At 44.0% G+C, this 17,908-nt stretch overlaps 1 protein-coding gene across 1 annotated transcript in view; it reads right to left on the bottom strand.

Annotated features, from left to right (window-relative positions):
- The window catches only part of LOC306926319 (desmocollin 2-like protein), a 68,803-nt gene that overhangs the window by 22,701 nt on the left and 28,194 nt on the right, over nt 1-17,908 (bottom strand). The window contains exons 4-9 of the mRNA XM_079505587.1: nt 17,443-17,817; nt 11,203-11,358; nt 10,860-11,004; nt 8,732-8,886; nt 6,352-6,486; nt 1,483-1,668 (exon numbers count right to left, since the gene is read on the bottom strand). Of these exons, the coding sequence (XP_079361713.1) occupies nt 1,483-1,668; nt 6,352-6,486; nt 8,732-8,886; nt 10,860-11,004; nt 11,203-11,358; nt 17,443-17,817 (1,152 nt within the window). The remainder of the gene's footprint in view (nt 1-1,482; nt 1,669-6,351; nt 6,487-8,731; nt 8,887-10,859; nt 11,005-11,202; nt 11,359-17,442; nt 17,818-17,908) is intronic.

Genomic DNA, 17,908 nt, shown 5'->3' with positions numbered 1-17,908 from the left:
AACCTACCAATTCCATTTCCCCCCTCTATTTTCCATTCCAAGAGCCTTTGCCTAATGCCATTATGTAACTATTTTCAGCAATATTATATATATATATATATATTTTGGCAGGTAGATCTGGTTGAGTTGGTCATTTTGAAAGTAGCTCTCGAGTCTAAAAAGTGTGGGCACCCCTGGTCTAGACTCTAGATGTACTGTCCTATCCCATGCAGCCTCTAGACTCTAGAGGCTGCATGGGATAGGACAATACATGAAGATGTAGACCTACTAGATCTTCTATTTTTTTTTTAATCTTGCAAACGTGGCGCAAATCTTTGAATACATATTATTTCACAGTTTTTAACTCAAATCTTTGCTTCTGGGGGTGTCCCTGGAACAACATATTTCCAGATGGGGGTCGGCGGCCAAATCCAGATAATTCTGGGGCTCCTTGACATGAAAAATGTTGAGCACCACTGACATAGAAACATAGGGTGTTTCAGAAAACGTTTAGAATACTTTTTTTTTATTTAGAATCGTCCTCAGGTCTAAACGGGTTAAGTAAATGCACTTAGTAACTTTCCACCCCTGCTCCGACCATCTCTGTCACTCATCACAGCTTAGTCTCTGTGGATGAAAATACAGGTAAATGTAATGGAAACAATGTCAGCCCTGATAGGGTGAGGGTTATGAGGGTTTGGAACTATAATGTGTTGTCGTGATTCTACAGAGTTCCATGATCCGCCGTCGTGTCTTTACACCCACATAACACAATGCTGTCACAGTGGCTAATAATAACAACACACACACACACACACACACACACACACACACACAGGCACACACACACGCACACGCGCACAGGCACAGGCACACACACACACACACACACACACACACACGCTAATATTAACAGCACTCACGCCTTATCACCCCGGTGGCATATTAGCATACGGCCATACGCACGCACATGTGTACGCTTGCACGCACTCACGGACACATGCAAGCACCCGTGAACTCACATTCACAGGTTGATGTGGACTCACACACACACACACACACACACACACACACACACCAGTGTGTCACACCGGGAGCGATCCATCCGTTCCCGAGTGACGATAAGCTGAGATGTGTGTGTGTGTGTCTCACTTAGCCGTGTAAGCACGCACACACACACACACACACACAGTCACATACTGTTATTATTAGCACCGCGACACATTGTGATTGTCTGTCATCGGAGCTACAGTTGTAGTTTTGTATCTTTGCACCTGGAAGTTGAACCCCGCTCAACTTCAATGTGTCATCTTTGCATCTTTGTATTCAGCCTTCATCATATAACAAAAGGCTTTTTCAGGCTTTTTGTATTTATTTCTCAACGTAATTATCATAAAATAAAATATCTGCTGAAACCGATATATAATTACCGATTATTACCGATATTGCATTTTAATTGCCCATCCCTATAGAACGCAGCGTTTGCGACATTTTGCGTCTCACCTTGACCAGGTACAGCAGGCCCTCGTTGGTCTTGGTGTCGCTGTCGATCCGGAAGTGTCCGCCGGCGTTGCCCTCGCTGATGGAGAACGTGGCCCTCCAGTTCTTGGTGTTCTCCTGATCCCGGTCGTCCACGGGGATCCGGAGCACCAGCACCCCCGCCGTGTTCTCCTCCACTGTGGCCTTGTACTGGAGGTGACAATACAGTAGTGTTGTACAGTAGTGTAGTAGTGTGTACAGTTTAAACCAAGCACTTCCAAGCATTTTCGGTGTGGAGTTTACATGTTCTCCCTGTGTCCCCTAGGGTAGGTACCATGTTCTCCCCGTGTCCCCTATAGGGTAGGTACCCTCACATGTTCTCCCTGTGTCCCCTATAGGGTAGGTACCCTCACATGTTCTCCCCGTGCCCCCTAGGGTAGGTACCCTCACATGTTCTCCCCGTGTCCCTTAGGGTAGGTACCCTCACATGTTCTCTAGGGTAGGTACCCTCACATGTTCTCTAGGGTATTAAAATTATGTTTATCTACGTGGTCATTTCTGCCAAGTTGCGCAATAAACGTATTTTTTGTGTTGTTCATTGTGTTTCTGCCATGTTTGCTTTGGGCCAATAGCTGACATGATTACTAAAACTAGTCAACCTGTCGTGACCCCAAACAGTAACAGCAGAAACAACAAAAAGACTCAGGACACTTGAAAGGTTTCTGCGGCCGCTTCAGATGAGGGGGTACCTGGAAAAATGTCTACCCCAAAAGGGGTACCTGGTCCAAAAAAGTTTGGACCTTTTTTTAGGTACCCTCACATTACTGCAAAACATGCAGTAATCCTGGTCTCTATACTGCCTCCCCCTGGTTGGAATAACGTGTGTCTTCCTCGCGCTACATCCAACTGCGGACAACCCCTCCCCCCCCAAAAAAAAAGAAAAGCGGCTTGGGACTCCTCATGCATTGAAGGAAGCAGGAGGTAAGTCAGTCCGTTGCTCTCCCCAGATTGGCAGACGGAGTGTATAGTGCCCAGGATTACATTAGATAATTGACACTGAGAACCTTTCAAAAACAGCAGATCTACAAGCTCACAACGTCGTGAGCTATATTTTTGAATAGCTTAAGTATAAATGATGGTTCAAGCGGTTAAACTGATTGTGATGCTATAGGGACCCCCTGGAACCCCCTCAAGGACCCCCGGGGGGTCCCCGGAGCCCACTTTGAGAACCACTGGATTCAACGTCCTGCCCGACAGACTCACTTCCTGCTCTGACAGGACAAGTGCCATTTCCCTCCATTCAGAGTTCACTTCCTCCTCTGCTCGCCAGGTCAACTCATACCAGCTGTGATTCTGATGTGGTTCTCAAAGTGGGGTCCGGGGACCCCCAGGGGTCCTTGAGGGAGTTCCAGGGGGTCCCACAGCTAAATGATAGTTTGGAACCAAATGGACCCTCATGGGTCTGTAACTCTGAGAGTGTACAAATGGAACCAAATGGACCCGTCAGAGTTAAATTAACATTGATTTTACAATATAAATTTGGGGTCCCAGAGATAGAAATACCATTAAATGGGAGTCCGTAGACTAATGCAGGTCAAACTGGGGGTCCTTGAAATTAAACGGGTCGAGAATCACTGCTAGAGCCGTAAAAATCTTCTCTCATGGGGGTTCCTGGCATTATCTTTTCAAATTGGGGTCTGTGGGCTAATTAGTGTCAACGTGGGGGTCCTTGACATGAACAAGTTTTGGAACCACTGATTTAGCTCCTGATTATCAACATTGTCAAGGACATTGTTGAGGATGTATTCATTCATATGTTTATTTGGGATGAACCACACCACGCATGCAATGCAATGTAAATGTAAATACGGCTGATTTGGCAGGAATGCTAATATAGTTTCCATCTGCTGTTGTCCCCATATACAGAACACAAGCTACATTACAAAAAGAGCACATGTAAAATTACTAAAGGGCTACAAACCAAAGAGGGAAAAAAACAGCAGTAAAAAAGAAAACCTACATTTTAGCCTATTTAAAAATGTCCATGATGCATTATTTTAGTTGGACCTTAACCCATTCTGGGAGGGAACCCCTGTTGGTGTTTCAAGCATTATGTTATGCTTTAGCTATTGAAAAATAGCAGATCTACAAGCTCATAGCGCGGCACCAAGTGCCGTGCTACGAGCTTGTAGGTCTGCTATTTTAGAAAAATCGTGACAATGTGCCTCAAATCTTTGAATATATATTATTACAGAGTGAACATTTTAACTCAAATCTTTGCTTCTGGGGAGGTCCCTGGAACAACATATCTTCAGATGGGGGGGTCTGCGGCATATTACATATAATTGCTGGGGTCCTTGACTTGAAATATTGAGAACCACTGATATAGAAACATGAGGTTTTTCAGAAAAATAAATTTTAAGACATTCTAAATCGACGTCAGGCCTAAATGGGTTAAAATATGTGGATGGACAGTGGACATTGGACACTCTGGCATGTTAGTGGGTAGAGATTTTTCAAATTGCGCTTCCGTTCCTTCTCAGTTCAAAATGCTCACTACTTTTGCCAAGTTGGAGAGTTGCAAACTAAACCCATGCTGGAAATCGTATTATTAATATTGTGAACCATAGTTTTTTGTTTTACCTATAGGGGTCTTCAGCGTTTTTCAGGCCAAGCGAGGACCCCTTTAGCTGAGAGAGAGACATATTGTATAACATTGAGATCTGTGTTGCAAGCTTGTAGATCTGCTATTTTCGCTGAAAGTGCCCCCCAGAATAGGGATCCTCCTAGGGTTCAAGTGGTGTGTGTGCGTGCGTGCGTGCGTGCGTGCGTGCGTGCGTGCGTGCGTGCGTGCGTGCGTGCGTGTGTGTGTGCGTGCGTGGTAAAGTGTGGTATTAAGTGTCTCTGAACAGTTGGAACAATAGGAGGAATTTGTACAGGGCCGGGTCTGGAATGCAGTCATAAAACAACAAACACCTATAGTGAGAAACCGCTGTGCTGCGGTTACAACATTCTGACAAGGCTATTAGATAGTTTAATCTTCTTCTCCTAATCTCTGCTGTTTACTACCGTACACTGACGGCACGCAGACCGTTCTCTCAGCGCTGATAGTAAAGGAATAAGGGTGTGGCGCGCGGTTTTATCCCCCCCCCCCCAAGGCTGTGTCTCTGCAGTGACAGCCTGGGAACTGTGGAATAGACCCGATGACCCCCCCCACCCCCCCCTTGTTACTACGTCACGAGCAACAGCAACGGAACTGACACTCCAAAAAGAACTGCAGTGTTGTTTTTGGTTTTAGTTTTAGTCATAATCTCTTGAATAGTTTTCATTTTCACATTTTAGTCACCTGGAATGTTTTAGTTTTAGTCGACTAAATATCATGAGATTTTAGTCGACTAAATCTACAGTTGATTTAGTCGACTAAAATGTATTTTGGTGGGCCATGATGCCGTCGCGATCACTTGCTGAAAATAGCTGATCTACAAGCTCACAATGTGTGAGCTTGTAGCATGCAACTAATTGTAAAATGACTTATACTGGATCTCTTGTCCACTAGTCCCTTCCTAACATCTTAGTCTAGTTTGTATCTGTTGACGAAATTGTCAGTGTATTTAGTCTTAGTTTTAGTCATCATAGATTAGTTTCCATTTAGTTTTCGTCTTAGTTTTAGTCGACAAAATCAACACTGCTTGCAGACTCACGCCCAGTAAGCTCTCAGGCCTATAGAATGTCTCAGACAGTAGAGGTGTCATCATACATGACATACATGACAGGAGTTGTGATAAGACGGTTTCGGTTGGAGAAGAACGGCTTCTATTCTGTCCTCGTCGGGCTTTGACAGATGAATGGAATGGAATGTCACAGACACGAGACAAGCTGTCCTCAGTCAGTCAGTCAGTCACAAACATGGAGAGAAGCCTTTCTGTTGTACAACAAAGATTGTCCGCATGGAGAGAAGCCTATTTTCTGTCGCACGCTGGAAATAACCAGACCCACAAGACCACAACGTGTTGGCTGACTGAATTAAATAGTAGCAGAGCAGATGTCATATATCTTTGGGGGTCCTTGACGTGAATATTTTGAGAACCCCTGACATAGAAACATGAGGTTATCAGAAAACTGTCAGGATTTAGAAGACATTTTGTAGAATCGTCCTCGGGTCTAAATGGTACTATTTGTCCATGTTCTTTCCCCGCGTGTCCATATTATGAAGCATCAACGCGGTGTGTTGGTTTTACTCACGGCGGTGTCCGTAAATTTCAGTAGCCTGAATCAAGTATTCCAAAGACAGGTGCTTAAAGGGGCATTCCACTCATTTTCAACATTTTACTATGTGATTAATATACATTAGAGCTGTTGTGTGGAAATAATAAAAAAGTTCCCCCATTCTGTGTTTCCTGCTCTACAGCTCTAAGGTATATTAATGACATAGTAAAATGTTGAAAATGAGTGGAATGCCCCTTTAAGAAAGCCAAGTCCATTCGTATGGACAACTCTCATCCCCTCAGCTCTGAATACAGGCTGCTCCCTTCTGGCCTCCGCCTAAAGGTCCCAGGGGCCTCTAGTAACGGATATAAATTGTCCTTTGTGCCTGTATCTATCCAGGCCTTAAATGCTGATATGAGGAGGAGGTAACTTTGTCGCTTCTTGTATTTTTGCAAGTGATGATGAATTCCAATGCTACATTGATAACTTGAACTGACTTCCTGTTTTATTGTTTTATGTGTACCCATGTGTCTTTACTGTATTTTATGTGAGTTATGTTGTCTGCCTGTTATGATGCTTTGCTGTTGTGGAATCGTAAAACAACAAATCGCCCCTCGGGGACAAACTAATAAATGAACCTGAACCTGATATTATGAAGCATCAAAGTGGTGTGTTGGTTGTACTCACGGCGGTCTCCCTGAAGGTGGGGGGGTTGTCGTTGATGTCCACCAGGTGCACGGTGGCCGTGGCGGTGCTGAACAGGCCCGCCGCGGCCCCGTCCATGTCCCGGATCTCCACCGTCACGGGGATGGACGCCTGGGCCTGGTGGTGGGAACGTCCACAAACGATACATAAACAGCTTGATGTTTTTGTAGACTTAGGCTGAGCTCACACCTTTAATGCACTGCATTGCTGTTGTGAGTGTCATGGCCGCCCCCAATGCATTTCCAATGGAGGTCACATGGTCTGTTGTATGGCTTTCAGCTGTGTTTCGACTGCGCCCCTCCCCCTCACACAACACAATGTTGTGTCAAACCATGTGACCTCCATTGGAAATGCATTGGGGCGGCCATGACACTACACAACAACAGCAATGCAGTGCATTAAAGGTGTGAGCTCAGCCTTAGGCCTCAATACAACACAGCCATCAAACAAAAATGTTGTATCAAACCATGTGACTTCCATTGGAAATGCATTGCATGCATTGCATCTACCATGCAACATTGTTGTATGCTAGATGTATAGGTGTGAGTGAAGCCTTAGATAGCATGTGATACAGAGCATGTTACGTAGACAGCACTAGAATTGCATTGTATGTAGTCATAGCACTTCATAGTACATATGTATAGCATAGTATAGTATATATGTATAGTTTATATGTATAGTAGTTTCATTATATAGATATTCCACTGTTTCATGATAACTACTTTTTATGTATGTGATGTATTGCCATGCTTTTTGTTCTTGCTTAATGTAAATCGCTCTGGATTAAGAGTGTCTGCTAAATGCCTACATTGTAAATTGTGTGTAGTCATGCCGATCCAGTGTCGATTTCGTCGACAAAAACTTAAGACGAAAAATGTTCGTCGACTACCTTTTCTTCACTGACGGAAACTAAAGGAAAACTAAGCTATGATGACTAAAACTGACGATATACTGACAATTTCGTCAACAAATAAAAACTAGACTAAAATGTTAGGAAGGGACTAGTGGACAAGAAGTCATTTTACAATTAGTTGCATGCTGAAAATAGATTTATTTATAAGTGAAAAAAACGGCATCAAGGCCCGCCAAAATACATTTTGTTCGACTAAATCAACTGTAGATTTAGTTGACTAAAATCTTATTGCGAACGCAGTGATTGCGAACGCAGTGAGCATTTACTATGAGACCCAGCAGATCATGTCTGTCTGTCTGTCTGTCTGTCTGTCTGTCTGTCTGTCTGTCTGTGTGTGTGTCTGTGTGTGTGTCACGCTGTAACACCACCCGCCCACCACCAGAGGGCGCAGCTGTATCACACACAAAAACACACACACACACACACACACACACATGCACGCACACACACACACACACACAACTTAACTTAAAAAAAAACTTAACTTAAAAAAAACGTAACTTAAAAAAAACTTAAAAAGAAAAACTTTAAAAAAAACTTAACTTGAAAAAAATCTTAAAAAAACTAACAAAAAGAGAACTTAAAAAAAAAACCTTAAAAAAGTACGTAATTTATTCTAATTGTTGTTATTGCAATTTACGAGCTGCGTTCGCTTCCCGCGTCCACGCGTCTTACTTGTGATAATTAGTCGGCTAAAACTAGACTAACACTAAACCATTCCAGGTGACTAAAATGTGCCTAAAACTAAATGAAAACTATTCAAGAGACTATGACTAAAACTAAAATCAAAATGTGCTGCCAAAAACAACACTGTGCCGATCATGAGTGAAGTGCTTTCAATTGTAATACATTGTTCAGACTTAGACCAGGAGCTATTAGGAACCCCAATTATACAATAGGTCGTTTCGAGGAAGCAATCTGATTGGTTGAAACAGCCATCTGGCCGAGCTTCAAACCAGCATGACGGAACACCTAAAAATCTGCTGTGCTGAGTCTCGCTGCTCTCCCAGAGAGGGTTGCTAGGCTTGCGATATTCTCGGGTCGTAGTGCCTACGTCTGTCATTAAAAAAAGTATGTTTTTTTTTATGAATATCTTATTTATAATGAATTTGAGTTGACGTGTTTTTTTTGTTTGTTTTTTGTTTTTTAACTGTTGTATAATTGCAATATTAAAGGTATATTCAGTGATTTCACTGTCCCCAGTGAGCCCCTGGGGTCAAAAAACCCTAGTTCCGGTTTTGGTGGCGGGTGAGAAAGCCTTTATCCAATCAGAATAGAGAGGGGCCTTCCTCCAATCATGATCGAGTGGGGGCGGGCCTTGGTGCGTGTGCACATCTTGTTACCGGGGCGGACCGGAGGGTTTTCCAAATCACCCAAATCACTGAATGCTCCTTTAATGACACCCCCACTGAAGACACTTAACAAAAAAAGGTATGAAGCGTCACGCACCTCTCTGTCCAGGGTGGCGGTCCTGGTGGAGATGAGTCCCAGCAGCGCGTCGATGTTGAACAGCTGTGTGGCGCTCAGCAGGCTGAACTTGATCTTGGTGTGCAGGGTCTTCTCCAGGTCTTTGTCAGCGGCCAGAATCACCCCCACGTCCGTACCTGTTCAAATGTATCGTTACACCCCTAGTGCATGATATATAAATACACACATAATAATACCAGAAACACCCCAACGTCCGTACCTGTTCAAATGTATCTTTTAGTTGTAGTAGTCGTCATGCATAATGTCACATGTCAAGTTCCTCAAAAGTGTACTGTACTGTACAGTAGTTGAATAAAAGTAATTAGTTACTTATAGTTTCCGCCACTGCATGACAGACAGACAGACAGACAGACAGACAGACAGACAGACAGACAGACAGACAGACAGACAGACAGACAGACAGACAGACAGACAGACAGACAGACAGACAGAACTGGACAAACAAGAACTGGACAAACAGGCTTTGTTTTGTGTTTTCCCATCTTTTCTCGGGTGAGATTCATCATTTGCTGGCCCTGTCAAGATAAGGTCATACCTACACCTTAACCACTACACACACACATGCGCGCTCACGCACGCGCACACACACACACACACACACACACACACACACACACACACACACACACACATGCACACATGCACGCACACACATGCCCTATCTTACGTACTTGATTCCGGGCGCCTGATATTTTTTCAAGCGAGAAAATACCTTACCCATGTCTTTCACGCTTGATTTAGCACCCACCCACTCATGCAGACACACACACACACACCCACACACACACAAAGACTCAAGGCTGGCGTCTAACTTCGACAGAAATGTAAACGCGCAGATTTCGTGTAATGCCTAATTGGTGTTCTGTCGTACAACGGTGTCTCGGCGCACCGAACATATTATCCGCCTGAAGGTTGCTGGGATTATACTGACAGAAATGATGGGTTTTTAATCAGTTTTAACATTTTGTATTGTTATCTCTGTCGGTCTCTGCCAACCACCCCAAATATTAACCAATATCAGCATGGCAGAATGTCACTGTATTTCCTCGTTTCCCAGCCCGCTCTTCACCTGCTGCCATTTAGTCGTTATGACATGACGTGTGTCTTTCCACCTCTGAGGAAAGCCTGGTCTGTGTTACTAAATTTCCATGTGATTCGGTCGGGGAGCAGGTGATGTAGTTACGTCATGTTGTAGTCATTGTTTTGTATAGTCATCAGGCCGGAACCCTCAAACCAGAACTTTCTTCCCAATAAAAGCGTTGATGTGGCGTAGTTTTGCTGATTTCTAAAATATGAATGTGAGTGTATTTTAGCGTCTGTATACCTTTGTTATCCAAAGTCAAACGATTAGTCACACACGTTACCGCAGTGAAATTTGTTCTCCGCACATCTCTTAGAGCGGTGAGCTGCAGTGTGCGCCGCGCTCGGGAATCATTCGTTGATTTGACCGCCCCAATCCAACCCATTGACGCTGAGTGCCAAGCAGGGAGGCATTGGGGTCCCATGTTTACAGTGGTATGACCCGGCCCGGGGATCGAACCCCCGACCTCCCAGTTTCAGGGCAGACACTCTAACCACAAGGCCACTGTCTGGTCCCATGGAGAAATGCTATTCTCATCGCAGGCTACGAGAGAGCCACTTTTATAAAGAGTCGCAGTCCCGCCCCCTTTCATGACGACGCCAGGCCCAGGAAATGAATCCCAATGCATTTTTCCCAAAAAAGTATTTATTTAAAGACCTTTTAAGCGTCGTACGAAGCCAACTCGAGTCGTGACAAATCATGACAACAAACACAATATTTTGGACCAAACAAATAATTACAAAGAAGAAAAACAACAAAAAAAGTGTTGTAACCTGCCTTTTTTTCTAATTCTTTCTAATTCTTTGTTTGGCCCAAAACATTGTGTTTATTGTCATGATTTGTCACGAGACAAGAGTTGGCTTTGTCCGCGGCGTAAACGTCTTTAAACAAATACTTTCTGAAACATAGGGTTTTCCAGAAAACTGTCAGGATTTAGAAGACTTTTTAAAACAGCCTCAGGTCTAAACGGGTTATAAGAAGGTTTTGTGTCGGGCTGTAGCAGCTCACCAGCGACGCTCTGCTCCGCTATGTGGAACTCCAGCGGTCCGGTGAAGGTGGGAGCGTTGTCGTTGATGTCCATCACCAGCACGGTGATGGGCAGAGGCAGGTCCGTCTGGATGTTGGTGCGCGAGTCAAACACCTGGCAATCAAACTGATAGGACACACACACACACACACACACACACACACACACACACACACACACACACCTGAGCATCAAAACTGGACACACACAGAACAGACAAAACTGTCAGGATTTAGAAGACATTGAATCGTATGCTGCTAAATGCCTGAATTGTAAATTGTACACCCCAGGATGTACCTGTGACGGCTGTGCACCTCCACCTACCACAAACTCTGCGTACTGCTCGCGGTCCACGGCGTAGTGAACACTTAGCATGCCCGTCTCGCTGTCCACAGAGAACAGGTTTTTGGGGTCCAGGTCCACGCCGGGACCCCGGATGGTGTAGTACACCGAGAAGTTGACCGCTGAGTCCGAGCCCACCTGGACACACACACGCACGCACGCACGCACGCACGGACACACACACACACACACACACACAGAGGAACAGAGGGTCAGAGAACAGGTCTTTGGGGGGGCAGCAGCGTCACCTCATATTATTTTAAAGCCCCCCCCCCCCCCCCCCCACACACACACACACACACACTAAATATTGTATGAAATTGTGTTGCAGATTAATCTGTTCAATATATATTCATTCTCATAGACGTGTTTGACAGTGTATACGTTGGATTCATGTCGATGTGTATTTGCAGACATTTAACCTCTTGTAAAACCCTCAATAGTTAGTGAAGTTGACCTTTTTAGTCTCTGTACTTAGTAGTCTGCTCTTTTTTCCCCTCTCTTTGCAGATAGTATAGTATAGCCGGTCTACAAGCTTGTAGATCTGCTAATGTTTGGCTAAAGTTCTCCTTAGAACGGGATGCTATTATTTATTCTGCATTTGAGCCACAGACCACCATTTGATGACATTTAGCCTCTCAGACGACTCAACACAATATTGTGTTGTTGTTGACAATAAAAAAGGAATATATAGCAATTATTCTACATTCTCTAATTGTGTAAACTTCTTTGTAAATTAAGTAATGCAGATGTTTAACAATATTTTTTTTAACTTTTGAGTTAAAAAACATAAAAAACATAAAAACGTAAAAAAATTACGCTCAAAGCCCCAGTGGGGAGGAGGTACCACTGTAGTCCGGCAGCCGACAGGCTTCTTTTGTTTAAAGTGGGAAATGTGGTATAACTAAAAAAAACATTGCATGGATGCACCTGGGACGTATCCTCAGTGATGTATCCTGAGGTCAACGGGGTTTCGGGTCTCTCGAACATCATACCCCTCACTCAGGTGACCCAGCCGAGGTTGATCAAATATAAATATAAATAGTCTTTTTTATTGCCCTAAAATATTGTCTATATATACATTCATGAATCCACTTGCTGACCGGCTGTCAGTATTGAGCAATTTTTTATAGGGGTTTCTTGTGACCCTACCATTAACATCCTATGGCAGGCAAAAATGTCAAACTTTCCTTATGCTTTAAGTAGCATGTAACATGTCAAACTAGGGGGTTTTCATGATTCTGAATCCATTCCAAGCATTAGTTTTGCACAAAAAACACTCCTTGGGCTAAAAACAGCCATAGCCACTTGTCTAAATGTGCCCAAAATGTGCTGACCTCATCACATTTGTGCTGATCTCATTTGTCATGGACATTTTTGCCTTATATTGGATGTTAATGGTAGGGTCACAAGAAACCCCTATAACAAAAATTGCTCAATACTAACAGCCGGTCCGCAAGTGGATTCATGAATGTATGAATATACGGTAGACAATATTTTAGGCCAATAAAAAAAATGATATATACCAAATTCCCCACCTGTCCACCACGGCCAGTGTTGGTTTTTGCAGCAAATTTTGATTTTAGTTTTAGTCATAGTCTCTTGAATAGTTTTCATTTTAGTTTTAGTCACATTTTAGTCACCTGGAATGTTTTAGTGTTTTAGTCTAGTTTCAGTCGACTAAATGTCATAAGATTTTAGTCGACTAAATCTACAGTTGATTCAGTCGAATTGTATTTTGGCGGGCCTTGATGCCATCCTAATGACTGTTTTTACACTTGCATAAAATAGCTGATGTACAAGTTCGTGCTTGTAGTTTTTGTAGAGCTTGTAGTCATTTTACACCAAGTGTGATGATTATACTGGATCTCTTGTCCACTATAGTCCCTTCCTAACGTTTTAGTCTAGTTCTGTTGACGAAATTGTCAATACATTTAGCTTAGCTTCAGTCATAGCTTTAGTTTTCATGTAGTTTCCGTTTAGTTTTCATCAGTGAAAAAAAGGTAGTCGACGAACATTTTTCGTCTTAGTTTTAGTCGACAAAAACAACACCGACCACGGCTGCCGGACTACTGGGGGTTTATACGACTATGACACGCCCGGGTACAGAGTTCATAAAACACTGCTCTAGTGTTTAAAACAGAATAGAGTGAATACAGACTAGAGCACATGAAGGCTGGCTATCTGCCACCGCACCATGTCTGAACTACAATAAAAGAAATGTTCCCCCGCAGCCAAATATTACAAGCTTGTCTGTACTGTTCATGTCAAGTGCTTAACCCATTCTGAACGGGAACCCCTTTTGGTGTTTTAAACATTATGTTATGATTTAGCTATTGAAAAATAGCAGATCTACAAGCTCATAGCGCGCCACCGAGTGGCGCGCTACGAGCTTGTAGGTCTGCTATTTTTGAAAAATCGTTAAAATGGTGGCACAAATCTTTGAATATATATTTCAGAGCGAACATTTTTAATGTTTTTTTTTTTTGGCTTTCGCCTTTATTTTATATTTTTATATTTTTTGTGGAGGGACAGACAGTAGGCTGACAGGAAGTGGGGAGAGAGATGGGGGAGTGACATGCAGTAAAGGCCGCCGGGATCGGGAGTCGAACCCGCGGCACACTGCCAGACTGGATTGCCAGCCAAGGTGCCTGGACCACTGAGCCACGGCCCAGGCCAAAGCGAACATTTTTAATTAAAATATTTGCCTCTGGTGGGGTCCCTGGAACTACATATTTTGAGATGGGGGTCCGTGGCCCAATAGAGATAATTCTGGGGGTCCTTGACGTGAAAAAGGTTGAGCACCACTGACACATAGAAACACAGGTTCTTATGGGTTAAGGTATGAGTGGCTTGACAAATGCCAAAAACTAACAGGCTGGAATTAAAATGACAGATATACTGTAGATACAGAGGAAATGCCAAGCCCAAAACCTGCTTTCATTCAAAGATAAATAATGTGCTGCTGCTGCTTGGCTGCTGAAATGAAATGTTTTGTGTGTTGCATTTTATGATGTCACTGGTGGACAGTTTGACCGAACATGACTCGCTCACTGTATAACAAAATTAAGTAAAAACTTCTATAGACTGAGACTTAGGGTTTTGTCTGTGAACATCATATAGCACTGACGAAGGTCTTAGGACCGAAACGTTTGCTTTTTAATTGCACTTTGAGCAGAGAGCACTTTATGAGCATGATCAAATAAAAGGAAAAATGTTTCCCTAAGTCTCAGTCTTTTTTTTCACAGAAGCATTATGGAAATACTGGAGTTAAAAAATAAATGGTGGCATTAACAGCTTCTCTTCATAAACCCCACAAGTATAACGTACAAGAATAAATACATTGAATTTTCACCCCAAAGAAAAAGGACAACAGAAAACAAGACCAACAAACCTTAAATACAGGATCAATAAAAGTTGAAAAATAAAAGGCAGGCAAAAACAGACAAAACAGTACACAACATCCTATAAACAATCATAAGTACACGACAACCATAATCCGCATTACATCACAGCCAGTCTATAGAAGTTTTTACTTAATTTTGTTATACAGTGAGCGAGTCGTGTTCGGTCAAGTTTTCCTCTATGTTTTTGAGACCACCGCTCCTGTAGTTAAGTTGCGCAACAGTTTTCTCAGTGCTGCACTGGTGGACAGTTCACATGTTTCTGAACTGTTCCACTAGCCCTCTTCTGACCGAGTCACACGCGTAAAATAATAGATAATAATAATATGGAAATACGGAAATGAATGGGGTTTTAAAGGGACATTCAATGTCACTCAGTGTTAATAGTATGTGTAGTAGATAACAGTAGCACAATTTGAAATTTGCCAGAAAAATTATGAAGTCTGTGTGTTTGACTGGACTGCTGAATTCCTACAATGCCCATAATGCTTTAGTGGTAAATGGTGGATTTATATAGCGCCTTTATCCAAGGCGCTTTACATAGATTGTGCATTACATTCACCCATCCACACACACATTCATACACTGATTGCGGCGGAAGCCATGCAAGGTACCAACCAGCACATCGGGAGCAATTTGGGGTTCAGTGTCTTGCCCAAGGACACTTCGACATGTAGACAGGAGGAGCCGGGATTCGAACCGCCGACCCATGGATCATTGGACGACCTGCTCTACCTCCTGAGCTACAGTCGCCCCACATTCAATGTCACTCGGTGTTAATAGTATTTGTAGTAGATAACAGTAGCACAATTTGAAATTTGCCAGAAAAATGATGAAGTCTGTGTGTTTGACGAGGGTTTGACTGGACTGCTGAATTCCTACAATGCCCATAATGCCTCAGTGCACTTCCCCTCCTTGTGGAGACTAGAGCCAAATTCCAATACCCAAAATCTCGCCCACTCGCTCACTCCCACTCGATCACTCGGGGTCATTCCAGCTTGACCCGGAAATGGTTAACGTTCCGATTGTTAAAGTGCTCCATCGAGGAGGCGAGTGGAGTCGAGTGGAGGAGCCGAGTGGGCTCTCCGAGACCGCATAGAGCGAGTGTACATCAGGTGCAGGCTCGGTGGGGTATGTTGTCTCCTCGCGGCGGATTTCCGCATCACGTGTACATGTTTTTTTCCTTCTCCAGTGACATAAGTCCACCTCCTCCACATGTGGCACAGAAAACACTGCTTGAAACCCGATACTATGCACCCCCCCCCCCCCCCCCCCCCATCCACTAGCTGCCGGCCGCTGCGGCTGAGTCGCTGACCCAACACACACATGCACGCACACACGCACACACATTAAACTAAAAAGCTTTGCTGTTTGTTTAAGAGACACATTTTCGCTGAATTAATAGAGCTTCAGAATGATGAAGTAGCCTATAGCCTACATATGTGAAAGTGAAAGGACCACAACAAGCCACTGGCTTTATTGCGTTGTGTGATATAAGCACAATAAAAGTAGGCTATATTGTGCGCACCTCAAAAGCTATAGTTAATTTCTCTCTGTGCATGCCTGAATGCACAGACTGCTATGAATGACGGTGACAAAAATGTATTTATTTATATGTGGACTGAACTGAATATTTAAGTCAGAGAGACTACCTAATTCCTGTTATAGTGTCCGTTATTTGCAAAGGCCGTCGGAGGAGGGACTGTCGGAGGAGGGGGGGTGATTTATACGAGCAAAAAGGAACGCGGGCTGCAGGCAGGTCAGGAATTCCCTTCACTGTGCTTCACAATCATATAATATAAAAGTGTGCGCATCCTGGCGCTTATTCACTATTTCAGGAATAAATAGCCTTGTTGCACATGTTACCAATACATACACATTGGCCTCGGTTACATGCACAAAATGATGAATTGTCTATTCTGTAGACTGTACGGCTCTGGGTTCGGAGTTCCAGTGATCCAGCTGTGTGACACTATATTGTTCCACCACTTTTGCTTTGGCAATGTAAACGTATGTTTTCCCATGCCAATAAAGCCCTTTGAATTGAATTTAATTGATACACGTCATAAGTGATCGCGGAATGTGCCGTCGCTTTGAAATGACAGCGGAGTACATTCCGATTCTAGAGGCAAATCCACTCCACCACTCTGTCCTCGCATCGAATCCTCTCCTCCTCCTCTCCTCCTCGCTGGGGGCGGAACCGAGGAGCGAGTGGAGGACGCGAGGGGAGTGAGCGAGTGTGAAAGTTGCGGTATTGGAATTTGGCTTAGGGGGGAGGCTGCATGGAGGTGTGACTTTGTAGTCCCTGTCCAGGAAGGAAGTCGTGAGACCACATTTTCATGACAGGGTTTTGGGCATGAACATGGCGTCATGCATGACTACATTATCAAAAGAAAACATATTACACATATTATAAAAAAATCACACCCGTGTGAACTGAGTGGTGTAAGGTTTTATATAGCATGATCAGCTGTGGTCTGACGTAATGTCTGACGTAATGAAATCACACAAAATATGTTAAGTAAAAAAAGCTATCATTTTTGATAAATGTATGTATCACACCCGGATGTGATTTCACAACTGGCTGTTTTTGCGCAGAGAAAATGACCACGGTTGCTACGGTCATCCAGTTCACCCGGGTGTGATTTAATTACGTCAGAAATTATTTTGAACATAGCAACCATGGTCATTTTTTTATGCACACAAAAGCCAGTTGTAGGAGTGGTTTACACCACTCAAAAAACACAGGAAAGTGTTTCTTGTGTCCTAAACATCATTAAAATAGTGTTGAGAAGAGAATGATGTGTGTTATTCTGACCAGCTCCACAGGCTTGGGGTAGGGAGGAGCATCGTGCTCTATGATGTTGAAGGGCAGAGGACTCCATCTCCTCTTGGAGCGCTTGCGGGCCTTGTCCCAGGGCGCTTTGTGAGTGGGCCGCTGAGGGCCGTTGTCCCACGGTGCTTTCTGGGCGGGCCGCTGAGGGGCCTGGTGGTCCCACGGTGCTTTCTGGGCGGGCCGCTGAGGTGCCTGGTTCCACGGCGCTTTCTGAGCGGGCCGCTGAGGGGCCTGGTGGTCCCACGGCGCTTTGTGAGCGGGCCGCTGAGGAGCCTGGTTCCACGGCGCTTTCTGGGCGGGCCACTGAGGTGCCTGGTGGTCCCACAGTGGTTTCTGGGCGAGCCGCGGACCACCCACCTGCTGAGGGAAAGCAAAAACAAGCGTGTTCTTACTGTTCTTTCTACCTCCTTCAGCAGCCTCTCCAGCGCTCCCTCGGTTCTGGTGATGA

The sequence above is a fragment of the Electrona antarctica genome (genome assembly GCF_951216825.1).
Source record: "Electrona antarctica genome assembly, chromosome: 7".
Classification (NCBI taxonomy): Eukaryota; Metazoa; Chordata; class Actinopteri; order Myctophiformes; family Myctophidae; genus Electrona; species Electrona antarctica.
The sequence above is the reverse complement of the archived record's forward strand: the minus strand, read 5'-3'. Positions and strand labels throughout refer to the sequence as shown.